This window comes from Copadichromis virginalis, linkage group LG5 (assembly GCF_057382275.1).
Source record: "Copadichromis virginalis isolate Kocher_CV1m ecotype Utaka linkage group LG5, C_Virginalis_male_GT1.1, whole genome shotgun sequence".
In the NCBI taxonomy this organism is placed as follows: Eukaryota; Metazoa; Chordata; class Actinopteri; order Cichliformes; family Cichlidae; genus Copadichromis; species Copadichromis virginalis.
In genome coordinates, this window is record NC_140622.1 from 31815031 (window position 1) to 31836299 (window position 21269).

Here is a 21269-nt window from a genome sequence, read left to right on the forward strand (position 1 = left end):
AGGATTATTCAGCTGAAAACTCATGCTCCAGGCAGGGTGTTTTGATTCAGTTATAAAGCCAGGGCTGAATTGGTGTGATGTGGGCCGAGTGTTGATACCTATTTTTACCCTTATTACAAAATGCCAAATACATGTAATGCATTGGAACCTGACCTTGCGTGTTATTTTGTCATCAGTTGTTGGTGAACTAGGCTTTGTGTGTTTTACAAGTAGTTTTGCTTTATGTGAAATTGTTTTTATCTGCTTTTGGTTCACAATAATTATGATGGCCATAAAAGGATTCTGATATCATCAACAAATAGCTGTTTATTTTCTTGATGATTTCCAGGTTTACTGCACTTTATTATGCATATATATATATATATATATATATATATATATATATATATATATATATATATATATATATATATATATATATATATATAACACTCTCCTTGTTCCAAAATATAAGTCCTGGCCTTGATGATCTTATGATCTTATTTCTGCAAAACTGGTTTCCAGTTTACGTCATTTCATTTAGAGCTGGGATGTCAAACATGAGGAGCCAGACTCCATTCTGTCCCACTGGTTGGCTTTGGAAAATGTGAAGCAGGGCATACATTTGGGACTTTTGTCTGTATTTCCATAACTTTTGCAGCTTTTTCTGCTAATAAAAACCTCCCCCGTGGCCTTTTATAGTATACCAAAGTAATAAAGTAATAACATTAAATGACAGAAACATTCCTGTTTTTTCAATATCTGCTATAGTAATGTATGTGTTGTGTGGACCAGTTTTTCATTTAGCAGCAGCATTTCTTTATCATGTAGAAAAACAGACATACTGTTGAAATTGAGCGTCTTTGTCTTAAATTAATATATCTCAGGGATTAAATGTGTATTTAAACTTCTGGGCAGTTTCACTGATCTGGTCTTGATGTGTCCTGTGGCCTGTCATGTAAAATATCCTTGATTTACAGGTTTATTACAGTAGCATCTAGTGGACAATAGAGGAACTGCAGCTACCCAAACGAGCTAATCACAATAAGTAGGAAACGGAAAGCGTTAGATGTGGCAGTTTGTTTAATCCGATTAACATCAATCAGGAAATCTGTGACATACTTTACTAATACTTTACATTACATACAATTCTACAACAAAAATGTGCAAGACAATAATACAAAAAGAAAACTGTGTCTCATGTTTTTCATATTAAAGCACCTTCAAACACAGCGGTTATTGGTATATAAAGTTTTAGGATTTAAAGTCAAATATCATAAAAGAATACTTACACTCTGATTTACCCTGATGGAGAATATTAGGCACCATGTTGATATAAATAAAGTTTAATTACAGCAAAACAAAACAGGAAGAAGTGCTAAAAATGTTGTGAATGCACCAGTGAAATATGTACACAATCTTCATGTGTTTTTGTGTGATTGTACGTTTTTCAGATAGATTTATTAGGGTTGTCGTTGTTATTGATCTCCATCCTGTCGATCAGCTCAGTCACCAGCTGCTGCACGGTGTGAGAGCGCAGCCGGCCGATCTCCAAGACGCCCTCGTGGTTCACGCTTTCCGTGTCCTCGTAACTCTTCACCACCTGAAGCAAAGTGAGATATCACAGAGTCTTTGTAACAGAGTTACTTTTGTAGCCTGCAGCTTTGTAAATGATCACAGTTATAGCTAATCAGTTGTTGATCAGTGACTCGGATGTGTACTACCTTGTTGGTGATCAAAGAGAGGCCAAAGACTCTCAGACCGCAGTGAGTTGCCACAACCACCTCAGGAGCTGTACTCATACCTAAAAAAAACCCCCAAAACAGACCAGGGGATGTTACTAAAACTAGTGATGAAACAACTGATGATAATACTGATGCTACTGCAACAAATTTTCCCACTCAACCCTATAAATAGCGAGCATTTTAGTTAAGATGGCAGATAACAGGAGTGAGATTATCTGATTTTAGTGCAGTGGGATCAGGGAGGGAGCTGATAAGAATTTAGTGATTCCGATTCTGTTATTATGTTGTGGGTCAAATATTTGTGCATGTTTGTTGAGCTATTTCCCACCTTTGTTGTGATCAGTGTTGGAATCGTTACTCAAAAAAGTAATTATTACACATTACACATTACGTTACTTAGTTAGTGCTGGGAAGAAGTAATTCATTCTACAAACTCATTACTCGTTACTTTCATTTTACTCTGTAAAATAGCTGAAACACACTGTCTCATAATCACCATTTAACAATATACATCTGAGACTAAAACCCCACAAATCAACACAAATCCTTAATGAGGACACATATCTCTAAGATCTTTCTCTTAGTAGAATACAAAGCTGACCGCACAAAGCATGTATCGATATAGGTCACATCTTCTCACAAATACTTAACTAATACTGAGGGAAAAAAGCAATTTCATCAGTAAAATCTATATACCTGTGACCTGCCAAGAGTTTGGTGGCTCTGGCCTTAAAACTGTTATGTCCATTATCTAATGACTATCCTGAAAGGCCATGTAGGAAAATCAAGAGTGCTTCCAGTTGTTCCAAAGAGCTGATGTGAGTCATATTTAAAACAGGCATAACAAGAGAGTTGTTGTAACAAATGCCACAACACTTACCAGTGCAGAGAGTAGACTTCTGTGGTTTAGGGACTTGGCACTAAGCATAAATCGAGCCTTAGGGGAGATTTACAGTCTAACACATGTAGGTGTTTTCTGTTCACATCGGAAATGGCGATGTCTGATCTCACCAGGCAAAGCTCATAATGGGCTGGTCCTCACACCTGCAAGCAATTACTCCCCGGAGATTCATCATCCTGTTTACCAGCCGCTTCTTAAGGCAGCAGCTGTGAGTCCTTCGTCGCTGGACTATTGTGCAACATTCGTTAGTGGAATTTTAGTTTTCGAAATATTTTGATTTCTCTTCATGCTTTGTTTGGTATTGACAATTTGTCTTTGTATAGAGATTCTCTGTGCCCCGTCCTGAGACCCCGTTCATGAGTGTGGCAGTTGCAGTGTGGCGTGTGCGTTTTCCGTGTGGAGTGAGCTGACTGGAAGCGAGCGTGTGGAGCTGTGTGCGAGAGTGAGGACCCCGTTCCCCTGTCTTTCCTCGTGGACCTCTGGATTCCCTGGATCCCCTCTTCCCCACCTGTATATAATGCACTCGGTGTCGTGTGAGTAAAGAACTGTTTATTGTGATTCATAGTCTGCGCTTGAGTCCGTGCTGCTCTCAGACATGCTGGGGCTTGTCTTGTTCTTGTGCACACTATAGAACATAAACACTGTGTGTGATATAACAATGATGTGACAATATGACATTTTCATATTGTACAAGTTTATACCAGTATTATCGCAGTTGATATGACCCAGCCCTGACAAAAAGTGCCACTAGTTAAATAATAAATATAACAATGGTACCATTTTCTGAAGTTGTCTTTTTTCCTGTTCTCCACAGAATCAAAACTCATTCCTTTTGTGCAGAAGATGACTCTTGTTGATATTTAAAGATCTCATGGCTGTCCATGCGGTGCTAACCTTAAGTAAAACTTTACATTTTTAGCTTTTCCATGAAAATGTGGCTGTACTGAACGTACCAACAGCGTCCACACCAAGCCGATGCAACAGTCTGGCCTCAGCAATGGTTTCAAAGTTGGGGCCACCCACCATGGCGTACACGCCTTCCTGCAGAACACTGGCCACACCCAGCTCTTTGGCGATCTCCATAGCAAGGCAACGTAGACCTTTGTCATAGCAACCAGACATGGCTGGGAAGCGAGGACCAAACCTGCGAACAAAAAATAATATGAAAATGGACTCGCTCTTATATAGCGCTTCACTACCTAAACCTCATTCACCCCCTGACACCCATTCACACAAGCACTTTTTTCTATGCTTAAATGCTTTCTGTCTAACAGTCACACACACTCACATGCTGATAGTGGTCAGGCAAGGGCCTAAAACAAATTTCACAACAACAGTAAAGAGCAGTAGACACAAAAAGACCTTTAAAACGGTCGCAACAATACATAGCCATCCATGTAATTACTTCTCATCGTTGGGCCCACACAGCGGGTTCAGACCGACCAATCCGGGAAAGTTGATGTGGTCTTTGATGATCATGATGTCTCCAGTCTGGAAGCCATCGGCCAGTGAGCCAGCAGCATTTGTGACAATCAGGGTCTCCACTCCGAGCAGCTTGAAAACTCGAATGGGGAAGGTCGTCTGATGGACAGACAGGAAGTTGGAGCCTCAGTAATGAATTGACAAACACAGAAGCCTCCTGTGAAGCTGTAACTCGCACACAGGCCTCTAGCTTTTAGTGAGCTTCATTGCAGATGGTTATCTAGTAATGGTGCCCAGGAGTGAAATGTGTTTATTGAGAAGCAGCTTAGACAGAGTTCCATTTACAGGAGTGTCATTATTTTCAATATTATAAAAAAGAGAGTGGGTGTGTGTGTATGTGTGTCTGGGTTATAGAGGGAAACAATGACACCATTGAACAGCTAAAAGGCTGCATGTGACCAAACCCATGCATGACTTGGGCCGGCTTCTCACATGCGGGTGTATGCACGCACACACACACACACACACACACACACACACACACACACTACAAGTTCAGTCTCATGCTGCTGATTACAGTTACATGTGTGCATGACTAAGCTTTTTTAATCAGCTCACTATGAGTGTGTGTGTGTGTGCATGTGTAAGTGTGTGTGTGTGTGTGTGTGTGTGTGCGCCTGGTGTATGTGAACTTTATTACGTGCAGTCTGTAAAAATCTGTTTCTCTTTTCAGAAGTTTTTTTTTAAGAGTTTTATAATTTGTGGTTTGATCTTTAAGAAAATGTTAACTTATGAATTGTTGGTTTGGTTGGCTTGGTTCACACGTCTTCACAGAGCTGTCATGGAATTGAGGGAGTTTTGGGGTTCTGGTTTGAATCAGATTCATGAGGTCAGAAGGAAATGCATTATTTCAGCGAGGATCAGTGCATTTGCGTGCATGTACCTTGCAGAGAGAGTGTCCTTCATACATGTGGAAGCGACCCTGCATGCACACGCATGTCTTCCCCTTCAGTTCCCCAAAAACAAGCCGACCTGCATGACCCTGGACTGCAAACACAAACACATACATACAGTAACTTCTGATGTAACTATGCTTCATATATATATTTCATATAGGCAGTTCATGCATTCTTTCCTTGTTCATATTAAAATGGTTTTAACCATTTAACTGCTTGTCTTGGTTAATTTTAGGATTTATTTTCTATAAATCAGCAGGTGAACTTACAAAAAGTTGCTGTTCGACAGTCTGATATTTGTAATCCCACATATCAATTTAATTAAAAAAGAACCTATAAAACAATATAACATATTCTTAATATGTTATATTAAGAATATGATCAATGACCATTGATCAATGGCTATGATAATTCGCATTTTAATGACCATGAAACTGACCTCACAGTGCATTCTTAGTCAGTGGTGCTAGTGTGAGTCATTATGCAAATGTAATGTTTATAAGACTGAAGAAGTCACTTGGATGAGTGAGGAGATGTTTCTCCCATAAAAATAAATTAACCTCCTAACATATATATTTCCACATATTTTAGTTAGTTTGTTTTGTTCAATATGTGCAAATAGTAACTTCAAACTGCCTTGAATCCCATGTTAACATGATTAATATTTAGAAGATATGGGAACCAGTTCTTTTAAACAGAATAATGTAGCATATTTATCAGTCATTAACCTGAATATTCAGTGTACCTGTGCTCTGAGGGAAGCCTGGGATGTCAGAATAAGCAAAGGAGTCTTGACACTTCAGTGTGTCAGCGAGCATGCCCAGTCCGGATCCACAGATGATTGCTACCTGGGGTCGGTGCTTTGTTTGGGCCATCAGCCAGTCAGCTGTCTTCTGGTATTCGTCATGACTACGGACACAAAAAAGAAAGAATAAATATTATTTTGCAACATCATCATGATTCACCTCATCTTGCTGTTGCTGTTGCTGTTTCCTCTCCGCTGGGATCTGTGTAGGCTCAATACATTTTGGATCAGGTCCATAACATAAAGCTTACTTTGGACTAAGTCTGGCCTTTTATGTTCATGTTTTGCAAGACCACTGCCTCACTGTATAAAGTATTTAACAAATTACTTCAATGTTGAAGGGAAATAAAATATGGGTCACAAATAATAATGAAATTGGAGGGAATTATTTTCCAAGTTCACTGAAAGACCTGATATGAGTTTGAGTTCAGTTTGTGGCCGCCTGTCCTGCACCTTTACTGTTTCTGTTTACCCTTGCTGCCCGGCAGCATTTTGAGTTGGAGCAGGAAGCTGTTTTTTTTTTAACTCACTTCTCACCACTTTCTCAGTCCCCAACAACAGATGGAGTCAACTTGTGTAAAAACAGTTCGCACAGCAGATCTGTTACAGCTACATCTCTCAGGGAAATATGCAGGCCACAAACAGAGACTGTTTGTATTTCTCAGATGGAGAAAAACACGACTCCAAGTGACTGACATTAAGCAACTGTTTGCCAACAATTTCACAATATTTCTTGAGAGCTTAAAAAGAAGACAACCTGACGTCTTTAGGTTTTTGAAGATATTTTGCCTCTCAACTATCATTACCTGGAAGACTTAGAACCTACACAGACTTCACAATATGTCAATTTTCAGTTCACAACATGTTTTTACAAGTTTTAATCAAAATAAAGAAAACAAATGAACAAAAACAAAATCACTTTTGGGCCTTTTCTCATATAGATATAAACAACAGAGGATGCTCCTAGCAAAAGTTTGAAATAATGAAGTCAGCATATATGAGTAAATATTTTATTTATCTCAAAATTGGGAACATTTATTTGTTACAGCAGCCAAAGGATGAGAAAGAAAATGGATTGAAAAGATTATAAAAATGACCAAAAGAAAGAATTCAGTTATGAATGAAGAGCTCAATAAATCACATAAGATAAAATGAAGAACTTGAACACTATTGTGGTATGAGCTGGTAAAGATTTTCCATCTTTGTGACTGATGTTAGACAAAGTGTTGGTCAACTTCCATTAATTATCCATAACCATTCTCCAAAGCTACAGTATTTTGAAAGACCTCTGTGTCAGATGAAGGAGGAATTAAAAACACTCCAGCAGCAGTTCAATTAAATTCGCTTGAGAAAAAAAGTACGATTTAAAAAACTCACCAAGGAAAGCAAATGAAAATTAAGCTACATCTTTGCTGTCTTTTAATCTTTATTTCTTAATGTACACTTTACCTGTTAAATAAGTCAGTAAAGGACCTTAAAAATATATTTAAAATAACTTATTATTTCTCCATAGACTTGATCCTTTCAACTCTTCTTCTCTCTTCAATTTTAAGGCTGTAGTAGTTGTGTGTGTGTGTATTTTTTTTTTAAATAAATGACTCAATATTCACTAAACTAAATGACTATGAATTGTGGACCATTATATAACATGTTACCAGGTCTACCAAGTTGTAGCTCATGAGCCTAATAAGATGCTGAAAGCTGATTAACAGCTAAGCAGGCTGAAAAATATAATAATTTTTCTCTTTGATTTTCTTCACATAAATCAGTGAAAATGTAAATTTACATTTCAGGCCTCAGAAAACGAAATCACAAACATACAATAACACAACACTGTCCTCACACAAAAAGTTTAGAAACCACGACTTAGTTACCTAATGGCACTGTATCAAGAAAAACACAATATTATTACCTATAATACACAACAAAAAAAGTTTCTTACCTGATGTGCTCTTTGCTGTGCATGATGGAGCAGCCTCCGTTACTGTTAGTTTGTGTGTTTGTGTGTCTGTGTGTATGTGTGTGTGCGTGTGTGTGTGTGGGACGAAGAGACGGTGCGAGTGCAGCCGGTTGATGTCGACCAGCCTACATATTCACATAGTCACATGCTCCTGATTGGCAGTAGCAGCCAATTGCAGCCGTGTTGTAGTAGTGAATGTGTGTGTGGATACGTAAAGTTTTTTTTGTTTGTTATGTAAGCAGACCCCCCCCCCCCCTTTTGAAGTCAGCTGTTTCACATTAGAGTTACTGTAATTCCTGATGTTTTTATTAAAAAAAAAAGCCAAAGATAGCAAAGATAAATAGTTTTGCACCAACAATGTGGTTATTAAAAACTTTCAAGCATGTTGAAACTACCTATTACTTTGTTTTTGCCTTACCTCCCTGAATTCATTGGCCATGTCTAAAAAATCATCTTCAAGAAATTGCTCTTGTTACGGGTCCCAGATGTGAAGACCACAATAACAAAAAGAATACAAATCTGTAAAAATAAAGGTAGAGTCTCAGAGAAAGAATCACAGGAGCACTCGTGTCTTTTCCCGAATTGCATCTCTTATTTCAGATCAACAAATATAATTTACATCCAGTGCTTTCACTTGTCAGATATGCTCAATAACTGTAAAAGGTAAATAAAAGGCATTTGGCAAATATATGCATCTATGGTCATTACATTTCTCCAGTTTACACTGTTAACCACACTATTCCTTCACTCATTTACATCAGCAGTGCAGATAGCATATAATGCCTTAAACGTCTTATTGCTCTTTCTCACATATAGGGCAAACTCAAAATAGCTTTTCCACAAATCTGATATAAGTGCATAAATCTTACTAGATTAGACAAAACACACCTGGATGTATTACTTTGCAATGTAACAACATAAATGTACATTCATTCTTAGCTTATTCTTAACATTTCCACATCACTTGAACCATAAAGTATATATAAGATATTTTAATCTCGAATAATCTGATGTCAGGGCCTTTACAGTTAAATTGGAGCACCACACACACATATTTGCTTGTTAAATGGAGTTTACCAAGTTTAAATACATCCCGCGGGCTGGCGAACTCTCGCGGTAACTCTCGCGATAACTCGCGGTAACTCTCGCGAGACTTGGGGCTGCGCGGCTCGGCTTTACCACCGCTGCGGTGCCGCGCTTCAGTAATTTTCAACTAAACCCCACTTAAGGTTACATCGGCGGTGTCAACATAACTCTCAGTAAACACCGAAGTAGAACAAGGCACAAAACCCTCATACACTGTATTTTTAAGACGATACTGACCTGTAAAAATAAAGGTAGAGTCTCAGAGAAAGAATCACAGGAGCACTCGTGTCTTTTCCCGAATTGCATCTGAGAGGACAGGAAGTTGGTCCGCTCTAGGCAACCGCGGGCGAACGACTACAGTGTCAACAGTTCCGCTTATTATTTCTCACTTTTACTCTCCTCAATTGTTATGGACTACACGTAATGAATGTAAAATAATAATTGTCTTAATTGCTGACATATGTTTTTCTTAAAAATAATAAAATTTCCCAAAATGTGGTAGCACATTTGTGTTCACCACACGCTCCCCAACAGCAAAAGTGGCTCCTGACACTTATAAAAAAAACCTTTAAACTAACAAAGTCTCTTTACAGAAGTCCCTGGAATATTCCTCTTGCCCAGGTGTCCTTAGACTTCAGGCATTCTTCTTCCTGAGATTTCTGTTCGATTCAATAGCAAGGAACAACATATGAAACAGGTAAGTAAGGGCTAAGGGTGAGGGGAGAGGGGTAGGGGGGTTGGGAGTAGAGAAGAGGGTAGTAGAGGGAAGGATATGGCGAAGGTTGGACGTTGATGGTGTTCACCGCAGGATGAGCCTGATAGGCTGGTTGACCCAAGGATGGGTAGGTGAAGAATGTGGTGGGACGTCTCTGCCTGCTGGACTGCCTAAGATGAGATGGTGGCTCTGGATGGATGTCATCCCCTGGCTCCACCCTGGGTTCTGGCTCTGGGTCAGGAAGCTCTACTGGATCAGGACTGGACTCAGTGACGTCAACTTCTTCTTGAACCTGAGGCATCTCCTGATCGTCACTTAGTTGAGGTAGGTCTGGGTCTCTTAACACAATTAGATCCTCTTCCGGAACCATGGCACTTTTTTTTCTAGGTTGGACACGAGCCCTTAAGACTTGTCCTAGTTCACTTGGACCGGAGCTCCGTTGCGCTCCACTTGGAACTGGTGTGACTGGAGAATGGCCCCCTCGAGGGTATCTGGGTACACCAAGCCAGTACAATGGCTCACCCTCTTCCGAGTCAGTTGTGTCAGGGTTCGGCTCTGGTGTCATTGGTCTTCCGGTGGACTTCTTGTTTCTCTTGTGTGGTCTTGTAGCCTGACTTTGGATAATGTCCACTGGCAAGTCATTCACTTGTAACAACAAGTTCCTGTGCAAGGTGCGAACAGGACGGCCTCCCGCCTCTGGACTCACTTTGTAGACGGGGTTGTCGCCCACTTGCTCCCTCACAATGTAGACCGTTTGCTCCCAGTAGGGTCTCAGTTTGCCAGGGCCCCCCCTTTCACTCAGGTTTCGTACCAGTACTCGGTCTCCTGCCTGTAGCATTACTCCTTTGCATCTTTTGTCATAGTTTGCTTTGCCTTTGGAACTTGACTGTTGACTGTTTGCATTTGCAATGCGGTATGCTTCTGTCATCTTCCCTTTCCATCTTTCTGCATACCCATGTGGTGTCTCAGTGTTGTTTTCTGCCATGAGACCAAAGAGAAGGTCTACTGGAAGACGAGGGTGTCGACCATACAAGAGGTAGTACGGAGAGAAGCCAGTCGATTCATGCTTGGTACAGTTGTAAGCATGGATAACATGGGGTAGATGTTCCTTCCAATTTTGTTTCTCCTTTTCTCCCAGTGTACGCAGCATCTGTAACAGGGTGCGATTCAGTCTTTCAGTAGGGTTGCATTGGGGATGGTAGGGGGATGTCCTTGAGTGACCAACGCCTGCGAGTTCTCTTAGGGACTTGAATAACTGATTCTCGAACTCGCGACCCTGGTCGTGGTGGAGCTTGGAGGGGTAGCCGAATTTGGGAATGTAGTCATTGAAGAGGCGGTCTGCCGCGGTCTTTGCGGCCTTATTCTTGGTGGGATACGCTTGTGCGAACCTGGTAAAATGGTCTACAACAACCAGTATATATTCAAACCCACCTTTACAAGACTCTAAGTGCAGGAAGTCAATGCAAACAAGCTCAAGAGGGGAGCTGGATGTTATGCTACCCATGGGTGCTCTCTCGTGTGTTGTTGGCTTCTTCTGCTTGATGCACTGACACTTCCTTGTGACGTACTCTTCAATTTCTCTCTTCATGAAAGGCCAATAGAACCGCTCTCGAGCCAGGTTCAAGACTTTCTCCACGCCGACATGGCCCATGTTGTTGTGGAGGTGTGTGAGAGCTACCTGTCTGTAGAGAGTAGGTAGGACCAGCTGCTTGCGTCCTGTAGTCTTTCTATAGAGAAGGTCATTCTCCATGTGCAGCCGACTCCACTCTCTCAACAGTCTCTTTGTGTTAGTGTCAGCCTTGTCATCTTCTGTTGGTCTTATGTCCTTCTCTACCATGTCAATGACTTTTCCGATTGCTGGATCTGCTCTCTGCGATTGTACAAGTTGGTCATGACTGATTGACTGTAGGGGTTCTTTGATGGGTAGGTTTGGTGCGGTGAGGTTAAGGGCTGCAATCCATGCTACGTCTCTTTGCTTCGCTCTTCTGCTCCCTTCCCAAACTGCACATACGGCTTCCTCCGACAGTTCCTCTGAGCACTCTCCCATGAACCTCTCAATGTCAAGTGGGCAACGTGACAGCACATCTGCATCAATGTTTACTTTTCCCGGCCGATATTTGATGTCGAAGTGGAAGTCTGCCAATTGTCCGACCCAACGGTGTCCAACTGCATTGAGCTTTGCTGTGCTGAGGACATATGTCAAGGGATTGTTATCTGTAAAAATGGTGAAATGTGGAGCATAGTAGAGGTAATCCTTAAACTTGTCACAAACTGCCCACTTGAGGGCGAGAAACTCTAGTTTTCCGCTGTGCAAGTGGTAGTTTTGTTCAGCAGGTGTGAGCGTGCGAGACCCATACCCAATCACTCTCATCTTGCCTTGTTGGTTCTGATATAGGACGGCACCAAGGCCCCTCTGGGATGCGTCCGTGTGCAATATAAAAGGGCGGGTGAAATCAGGGTACGCTAACACTGGTGGCTGAGTGAGCATGCCGATCAAGCGCTCAAGGATCTCTTGGTGTTCTTTGTTCCACTGTATCAGGGCTCGAGAAGGCTGCTGAGTGTGTTTTGCTCTGCCTCTAGTTGGCTTTGGTGGCAGTGTGTTGGACGGGACTTGGAGCAAGTCATACAACGGTTTGGCTATGCGGGAGAAGTCCTGCACATACGTCCGATAGTAGCTTAGGAATCCCAAAAGCTGCCTGACTTCTCCGACGGTCTGTGGCTTTTTGTGTTTGAGTGCCTGTACTGCCTCGGTATCTTTGGGGTCCACCTTTACTCCATCTGCAGATACCAATCGGCCGACATAGCGAACCTCTTTACGGAACAGCTCACACTTCTCGGGTTTTAGCTTTACACCATGCCGTTGTAGGGCTTGGAGGACTTTCTGTAGCACTTGGACATGTTCGTCAAACGACTTGGAAAAACAAAGCACGTCGTCAAGGTAAGGGATACAGCACTCGTCTCTGAGGGTGTCAAGCATTTCTTCCATGCTCCGTTGGAAGGCTGCTGGGGCATTAGACAGTCCAAAGGGTATCCTCACCCATTCATAGAGGCCCCACGGGGTAGTGAATGCCGTCAGGTACCTTGAGCCTTCTGCGATGAAACCTTGATGATAAGCTTTACCCTGATCCAGGATCGAGAACCAGCTGTAACCACCTAGCGAGTCTGTGAGATCCTGGATCCGGGGGAGTGGGTGTCTGTCTGGCACAGTCTTGTTGTTTAAGAGACGATAATCGATGCACAAACGTAAAGACCCATCCTTCTTCCTTACGCAAATGACTGGAGCAGCATACGGCGACTGTGACTTCACTACCCATCCCTTGACAATCAGCTCTTGAATATACTCCTTTACTTCCCTGTAGAGGGGTTTAGGGATAGAAGCATAGGCCCTCTGGACTGGTGTATCATCTTTGAGCCTGATTTCCATTTGTAGTGAAGGGATACAGCCTATGTCTGTGCTGCTACGAGAGAACGCCTCACACTCTTCCCTTAACACCTTTTCAACTGACTTCTGTTGGTCCGGACTCAGGTGGCTAAGATCAACTGGGGGTAGCCATGACTCAGTGGACAGTTCAGAAACAGGGGTGGCTGCGCTTACCTCAGCTATGGTGATGGGGCTCTGTGTGGGTTGAGTCAGCTCTGATGTGTTTGTGGGTCGGTCTGCCTCAATAACTTTAGCGACATGTTGAATAGTACCCAGGGCTGTTCTCTTCGGTAGAATTATTTCGTGTTTGGAGTGGTTAGAGATGGGGACCTTAACAAATGGCCTTTGAGGGTTGTTGATCTCAAGGAGCCCTTCCCCAACACTCAGGTGTCTCAAGGCAGTGTTCTCGTCGGGTTCGTACAGCACCAGGGGGTCACAAATGTCAAAACTTTGGGGTACTCTGCACCACACTTGGACTGCTTTTCCAGCAGGAATGGTCACATTGCTCTTCCCAATTCTCACTATGGCTGGGTCACATTCTGCTCTTTGTGGTACTTGTATGAAGTTTACCATAGCCATCACTTGCTCTTCATCTGTACCAAAAGCTTTGCGTAGGAGACTATACAATAGAGCACTGGCCTCTCGGTCTGACTCTTGTGTTTGGATAATGGCGCCAAGCACGTTCGCTCCCAGGAGGGGCTGAGGGAGTGACAGCTTACTGACAAGGAAAGGGGCTTGCACAGTAAGATTGGGATCTTCGTGACCAGCGAGAGTGACTGTAAGTTCAACCCACCCATCATAAGGAACTGCTTGTCCGTTAACCGCATAAACTTCAAGTCCATCATTTAACAGCTCTTGGAGGGGTCGCACCTGATAGTTAGGAATAAACCGCTGAACCCACTGTCTGTCCACTAAACTCACTTGTGAGCCAGAATCAAATAACACTGTCACTGGATAGCCACCAATCAAACACTTGAGGAGGCTTTTCTTTCCAACTAGGGGGACTTTACAGCTGTTTGGTGTTAAACTTTGGCAAGAGGTTACCTGTTGCTTTCTCTGGTCTCGCTTTGGCTGCTTTCTTTTTAGCTTACTGCGACGTCTTGCACACTCAGTAGTAAGCTGTGCAGAGGAGGACCTTACTGGCTGGGACTGTGACTCTGCGCCGGCCTCTGGCTGTCCCTCGACAGAGACCGATTCCAGTTTCCCTGAGTTTTGGTCCGCTTTAAACATCCCACCGCTCTGTGTCCTGACTCGCAGCATACAAAGCAATGACTACAGTCCTGCAAGTTCTGTTCAGTACACTTTGGACAAAGGAACGCTTTCTTTTGAGGAGGTCTGTTGGGGTTGGCTGGGGTTTGGAAAAGCGGGTTGGGAGGTGGTTGTGGGGACAGCTGGCAAGGCTTTGCCTCCTGTTGTTTAATTAGGCTGGCGACCATGTTAGTTAGAGTCTCTACTTGGGCGGCAAGTTGTTTGATTGTTGGTGAGGATTGTTCTTTGGCTATCTTGTCATTTGCTTCGATCCCAGCACTTTGGGCTTGTGCACTCTTTTGGCGGGCGACTTGGCCTAACCTTCGCTGGTGTTCATTTTCATCACTGATAATCTTTGTGACCTCACTAAGAATCTCTTCGTCAGTGACATTGTTGTTTGAGGTGAGAGGTCTTAGTCTTTGTCGCAAGTCTGCGTACTTAGCCCCCAGGCCTTGATAGATTGTGTGGAGGAAAACTTCCTGGACAGTTCTTGGGTCATAGGAGATCTCAGTGTTGGCCTGCTTCGACTGAAAAATAAGCTTCTGTTTAAGTCCAATCATGCGATACAGAAACTGCTGGGGCGTCTCTTGTTCACTTTGTCTAGCACACATTAACTCCTGGAGCATTTCAGTTGTCGCTTTTTCTCCGAGATGAGACCTCAGAAAGCCCTGAAGTTCATGGAGAGACAGGTCATCTTTGAGCATTAACATGTCCCGGAAAGTGCCAGGCTTCACAATTCTCAACACACCTCGAACAATTTCAGCCTCCACAAATCCTTCTTTAACTCCTTCATTAATCTGCTTGGTGAGACTGTTGTAGCTGATTTCGGAACTGTTGTCTCCAATCTGTCCCCCAAAAACTTTGAATTCTCTGCGTGGTAAGTACGAAAAGTCTCTTACAGTGACTGGCTGCTTAGGGCTAATCTGTATGATTGGTTGTGGTTGCAAATTGCTCTGCTGGCATGCTACAGCAGGTGACTGGGCCCTTACAGTTCCACATAGTCTTAGCCTCTCACCCAGTGTCTCATACGCTTTCCTCAACTCCTCTAACTGTTGTGTTTCTGCGTTTGCATAGGGGTTTGGTGATATATCTGGTGGATCTTCCGGCGGTTGTGGGTCTAGCACGGTATTGGATGGTTGTGGATTGGGCATGGCATGTACTTCATTCTCACCAGCTGTTTGCACGGCAGGATTACTTCCCTGGATGACTAGATTAATCAAATCATTCAGCGTCAACAAATGACTCATGCCCTCATCTTCAAGTTGCAGTAGTGTGTTTGACTGTATGTAGGAGGTGATATAGTCCATACAACCTTCTTTATCATCCTGACTGAGCTGTGTAGTGTCTTTGTTTTCTGATGCGAGGCTCTTAGCGAGTTCGAAGAGGTCTTGACCTTGGAGTGAAAACAAGCGTCTCCTGATATTCCAGGCGAGTTCCTTTCTCTCGGTCGACATGTTGTATGTATTTCTGATTATCCTTCAGCTCGATAGTGACTAGGATGCGTCACACTCCCCTCACTGAAGTACGGTTCCACGTTGAGGCAAAGGTCCCCTTTTCACCTCACTACCTGGACACCTACTCGCTGGCTTGGCTGGAGTAACGGCCTTGTCACGATTGTGTCGTGGTTCTGGTATCACTGGATCTGCCCTCGACGACTGTAGAGGAGAGATCCCGGACGAGCCCCCACAGTTTGTTACGGGTCCCAGATGTGAAGACCACAATAACAAAAAGAATACAAATCTGTAAAAATAAAGGTAGAGTCTCAGAGAAAGAATCACAGGAGCACTCGTGTCTTTTCCCGAATTGCATCTCTTATTTCAGATCAACAAATATAATTTACATCCAGTGCTTTCACTTGTCAGATATGCTCAATAACTGTAAAAGGTAAATAAAAGGCATTTGGCAAATATATGCATCTATGGTCATTACATTTCTCCAGTTTACACTGTTAACCACACTATTCCTTCACTCATTTACATCAGCAGTGCAGATAGCATATAATGCCTTAAACGTCTTATTGCTCTTTCTCACATATAGGGCAAACTCAAAATAGCTTTTCCACAAATCTGATATAAGTGCATAAATCTTACTAGATTAGACAAAACACACCTGGATGTATTACTTTGCAATGTAACAACATAAATGTACATTCATTCTTAGCTTATTCTTAACATTTCCACATCACTTGAACCATAAAGTATATATAAGATATTTTAATCTCGAATAATCTGATGTCAGGGCCTTTACAGTTAAATTGGAGCACCACACACACATATTTGCTTGTTAAATGGAGTTTACCAAGTTTAAATACATCCCGCGGGCTGGCGAACTCTCGCGGTAACTCTCGCGATAACTCGCGGTAACTCTCGCGAGACTTGGGGCTGCGCGGCTCGGCTTTACCACCGCTGCGGTGCCGCGCTTCAGTAATTTTCAACTAAACCCCACTTAAGGTTACATCGGCGGTGTCAACATAACTCTCAGTAAACACCGAAGTAGAACAAGGCACAAAACCCTCATACACTGTATTTTTAAGACGATACTGACCTGTAAAAATAAAGGTAGAGTCTCAGAGAAAGAATCACAGGAGCACTCGTGTCTTTTCCCGAATTGCATCTGAGAGGACAGGAAGTTGGTCCGCTCTAGGCAACCGCGGGCGAACGACTACAGTGTCAACAGTTCCGCTTATTATTTCTCACTTTTACTCTCCTCAATTGTTATGGACTACACGTAATGAATGTAAAATAATAATTGTCTTAATTGCTGACATATGTTTTTCTTAAAAATAATAAAATTTCCCAAAATGTGGTAGCACATTTGTGTTCACCACACTCTGAAACTGTATCCTAGAAAGTTGAGCTTTCTAACAAGTGTTTGATGATATAAAAGGGTTTGGGTTCTTTAAACCCAAACATGAAAGAATCATATGTTCTAATGTTAGGTCAAATTTGCCAAAATAACTTCACCTATCAGATCCTCAGATACTCTGTCCAAGCTGCAAACTCTGGGACTAAAGAAAACTAACCCAACGGTGTAGCCACAAACTGCAGTTCCTCTAATAGCCAGTAGACTCCCGTGCTAAAAAAAAATCGAACTTCAGCTATGAAATTCACATTTTTACAGTCTTGTAGAAAAAAACATATCAAGCATCCATAAATTTGAAAGCCTTTAAGAAGGACTGTAAATATTTTTTGGCTGCTATAATAGACAAGCAAGCTGACATAGTCTCTTGGTTCCCTTTCGGAGCATTTTTAATGGAATTATCAGGCTAATAAAATGGCTTTCTGTGTGGTACAGCCTGTTCAAGAAGCTGGCACCGAGCCTGGAATTATCTACTTTGAGATTTTCTTTCATAGCACATAACATGCAGCTGGATTTTAGGTAATTTTCTATAGGCTGGATTAGCAAGATGATATTTTTTTTTATCAATAGAAAAATGTATACTCTTCTTATTTAAGTCTTCCAGCATTAAAATCATGAACATAATGAATTAAATACCGAAAGATGGTATTCATCTGATTCACTGAAAATTGCTTACCTGGTATATGTCAGCAATGTTTTTTAGCATTTAGGCTGTTAACCCAGTACACGAGCACTTCAGTGTTTCCCCATCCAAAATCTTTCGTTTGTGCTGCTATCCCAAGAGTAAAATCCACCTTTCATAGAGACAGGATCAATTAGGAAGCTAATTAAGCTACATAGTCCATAGACAGGTTAATTACCTGAGAGCAATAATTCTCTTATCTGTTTAATTAAAGGAGGTATTCCCATTACATTTGGGATGTGGTGTCTCTAAGAAACTCCTGAAATATAGTCACTATAGTAACAAGACAATATTAGGAAAACTCGTCCGTGCTAATGGCAGAAATCATCAGATCTCCAGGCTTTGTCAAACCTGTGCTTCTCCTGAAAGATTTGATTGCATCATTTGGATATTGTGAGGAACACATCATTGTTTTAGAAAACAGTTGTACAGACGAGCTGTGACCTAATAATTTAAAATGTCAGCATAAATGTGAGGTTCCCTTTCTATGGTAATTGGATGAATTTTAACTGCATTTGTATGTATATAGAGATATACTTGAGTTTTTCTTAGATCTTGTTTTATTTTTGTAAATCCCTTTTTGCAAACAGGGTTTCTTTATCAATTATATGTGGATAAGGTTTTTTTTTCCTGACTTTGGTATGTAGTTTTTTAAACGTCTTACTGATCCCCCTCCCAATGTCTCTAAAAAAAGTCCTGGCCTGATGTGAAGGTCTTGCATATCATCTCGGCCTTCCAAGGTGCAAAAGTTGGTCGAGCAGTACTGCTCAGCCTCGTTCTTTGACTTCACCTGGCATCAGCGTGCTTCAGTGTTTCAGCTTTGTTAGTTTATGTTTACATAATTATCTTGTACTTAAGTGAACCTCTTGCATGGACTCGCTCCTTGTTACATAGCTGGAGGCAGTTGGTGGCACACCACCTCTTAGCTTAATGTGTTTGAGTGTGTCTGTACGTTCTATTTTTTAATGACTGTCTCCGTCAATGGGTGTGAGGATCATTAATGTTAAAGAGACAAATATGTTTTATAGAGAGATAATTTTGTATAATATTTTCAAACTATCAGTATTATTGAATTCATACCTGAACAAGGCTTTACATATGTATTAATAAAAAAAAGTGTAGAATGCACAAGTGTACACTATAACATAAGAAATAACCACATATGCCTACTGGTTGAATATTTTTCTTATTACAGCACTTAGGTGTCATTGGCTAATGAGCTTCCAACATCTTGTGTATAAATTAACATGTAACAGATTTTTTTGTTATATGCTTTCACATTGCAGCACGATTAGAAACATGTTTAAACTGTTTAAGTTAAATCTTGTCCACCTGAAGTCCATCAAGTCAAGACTCAAGAGATGTGGGAGTTTAACGAGCAGCAGCTCGTCAGTCACTTCCCTTTTAATTGAAGCTCCACGTCCAGTCTCATGACTGCTAACATACCTCACATGCTCCCTCGCTGCTGCCCTGATCAGCTAATGCTAATGAGGCTCATGTGGGTTTGATGAAGGGGTACCAGAGCTGGACTGCAACCGGAGGAACCAAGCCTGCGGTCAGATCTGATACCACATATTAACTGCTTTGTTAAAGAAAAACGCTTATGGCAGCTGATTTATGTGTGCACTACAATTCATAAACATGCCTCTGATGATTGGATTATTGAATAAAATTATTCCCATCTGTTTTCTTCTGCTTTACCACTTCAGGGTCACAGAAACTGGAGCCTATAATCATTAATACATAAAAACATATTTTGTATATATATATTTACTCCCTGCAATCCTAGCTTGAAATGTGTGCATTGTCATTATCCTGCCCTGGATACTGAGAAAATACAATCATTTAAACTTTCTAAATCCACCATAAATCAATTAATACAAGACAGTTGTTGTTATCATTGTTGTTTTATTAAGAGTAGGTCAAAATAAAATCATGCATTGTTTAAATGCTGCCGTTAGCTCTGGGGCAAACCACAGCCTGTTACTATTTCTGCATGGAGTAAGTGGGTCACATTCATGAATGACCTTCAAATATGTTGCCTTTTAGCAAAAGCCTGAGGCACATGTGTATCTGTAAGGTCTTTATTACGGTGGTGGGTAATTCACAATCACATATACAAGTAAAATTCTGGATTTAGGTAAGAAATCAAGTTCAACACAACAAATGAATGCTTTTGTTTCTGTTAAGGTCTCCAGAAATAAAGGCATTCGTTTTAGCATCCTGTGACTTTAAATGCAACTTTCACATTGAATTCACTCCTGTGTTTTTGTTTTCCTACGCTGCTCTCTGTTCTGACTCTGCTGCATCTGTACGTTTAATGCTCAGCTGAATGTTCAGCATTACTGCATTCCTTCACAACCGGCAAAATGTGAAAAATGTGACAGCGTCCATTTAAATGTCAGATATCTGGGATTCTTCTACGTACAAGCAGCCGAACCTGCTAATTTCATTCCTGCTGCTTCAGCCCTGAGGCCTGGAAATGTCTAAAAGGTTAATTGTGTTCATGTGCACAGACGAGACAAAAACGTGACAATTGTGAAACCACACACAGGAAATAAATTCCTTTTTCGTGACCGGACTGGATGAGAACAGGACACAATGTCTCTAAGCACTAACAACCTCTAATGTCTTTAGATTTCTTCAACATCTCATGTAAGATCAAAATGCATCAGCTCAAAACTGACTTTTCACACACGCTGAAGCAGAGTAGAGGCTTCCCACAGTACATGCAGTAAAACAGGAAGTCTGCACAAGTCACAATTTTAGTAACACTTAAGCAGTGTTGGGAAGGTTACTTTTAAAATGTATTCCATTACAGAGTACAGAATACATGCCCCAAAATGTATTGTGTAACGTATTCCGTTACGTTACTCAATGACAGTAACGTATTCTGAATACTTTAGATTACTTAATATATTATCATGCTTTTTACAACAACGTGAATGTACTATTGCTGTGTGATTTATTACTATTACTGAAGGTCCGCGACTCCGAACTGTAGTAAAGGGACCTCTGACTAATACGGCGGGGTCCCTGTCGGCTCGTAGCCGAAAAATAGCTTTACTTTGTTGTGTGGGTCAACTTTTCTTGCTAGAGACAGAGAGAGGCGTTGAAAGGCTGCTCCAACGGAACTTATTGTTTTCGGAGGAAAACACGAACACGGTGTACAGTCGAGTCTTAATAGCTTACTTACAACTGGGCTCGTCAGGCACTCTTCTTGGCTGCAGTGGTTATTATTATATTTACATGCTTCCAGCTCCCGTTTTTCCTCGATGACAACTCGTACCTTTCCACTCCCCTTTTTCTCCCTCCTCGCGCTCACAGACACATAACGTGTATGGCAGTCCATTCTCCCTGCAACACGGACTACACTGCCCATGATGCTACATTCTTTAGAGCTATGCTTGTAGCATTCTGCCTGTTAGCTTAGCACAACAACAACAACAACGAAAAGGCGCTCTCTCACCCAGGAAACACACAGTCGCAG

At 41.7% G+C, this 21269-nt stretch overlaps 1 protein-coding gene across 2 annotated transcripts; it reads right to left on the reverse strand.

Annotated features, from left to right (window-relative positions):
• Positions 1 to 1049: 1049 nt before the first annotated feature.
• LOC146710090 (purine nucleoside phosphorylase-like) lies at positions 1050 to 21036 on the reverse strand. 2 transcript variants are annotated; one of them, XM_085457356.1, is made up of 7 exons: positions 20976 to 21036; positions 5749 to 5912; positions 4991 to 5094; positions 4031 to 4206; positions 3579 to 3769; positions 1704 to 1783; positions 1050 to 1582 (listed from the first exon to the last, which is right to left on the reverse strand). In XM_085457356.1, the coding sequence occupies exons 2-7, from the start codon at positions 5876 to 5878 to the stop codon at positions 1430 to 1432; spliced, it is 834 nt and encodes a 277-aa protein (XP_085313482.1). In that variant the 5' UTR covers positions 5879 to 5912; positions 20976 to 21036; the 3' UTR covers positions 1050 to 1429. The 2 variants fall into 2 exon arrangements, with proteins under 2 accessions (XP_085313482.1, XP_085313481.1); XM_085457355.1 differs by lacking the exon at positions 20976 to 21036 and adding an exon at positions 7751 to 7829.
• Positions 21037 to 21269: the final 233 nt, after the last annotated feature.

Bases quoted from the DNA above. Each gene is read 5' to 3' on its own strand.
- LOC146710090 (XM_085457355.1), bottom strand. From the start codon at position 7,773: ATGCACAGCAAAGAGCACATCAG. The intron at 3,770-4,030 runs GTAATTACATGG...TTTTGTTCGCAG, and splicing joins TGTGGGCCCAACGATGAGAA to GTTTGGTCCTCGCTTCCCAG. The intron at 1,784-3,578 runs GTACGTTCAGTA...GGTTTTTTTTAG, and splicing joins GCTTGGTGTGGACGCTGTTG to GTATGAGTACAGCTCCTGAG.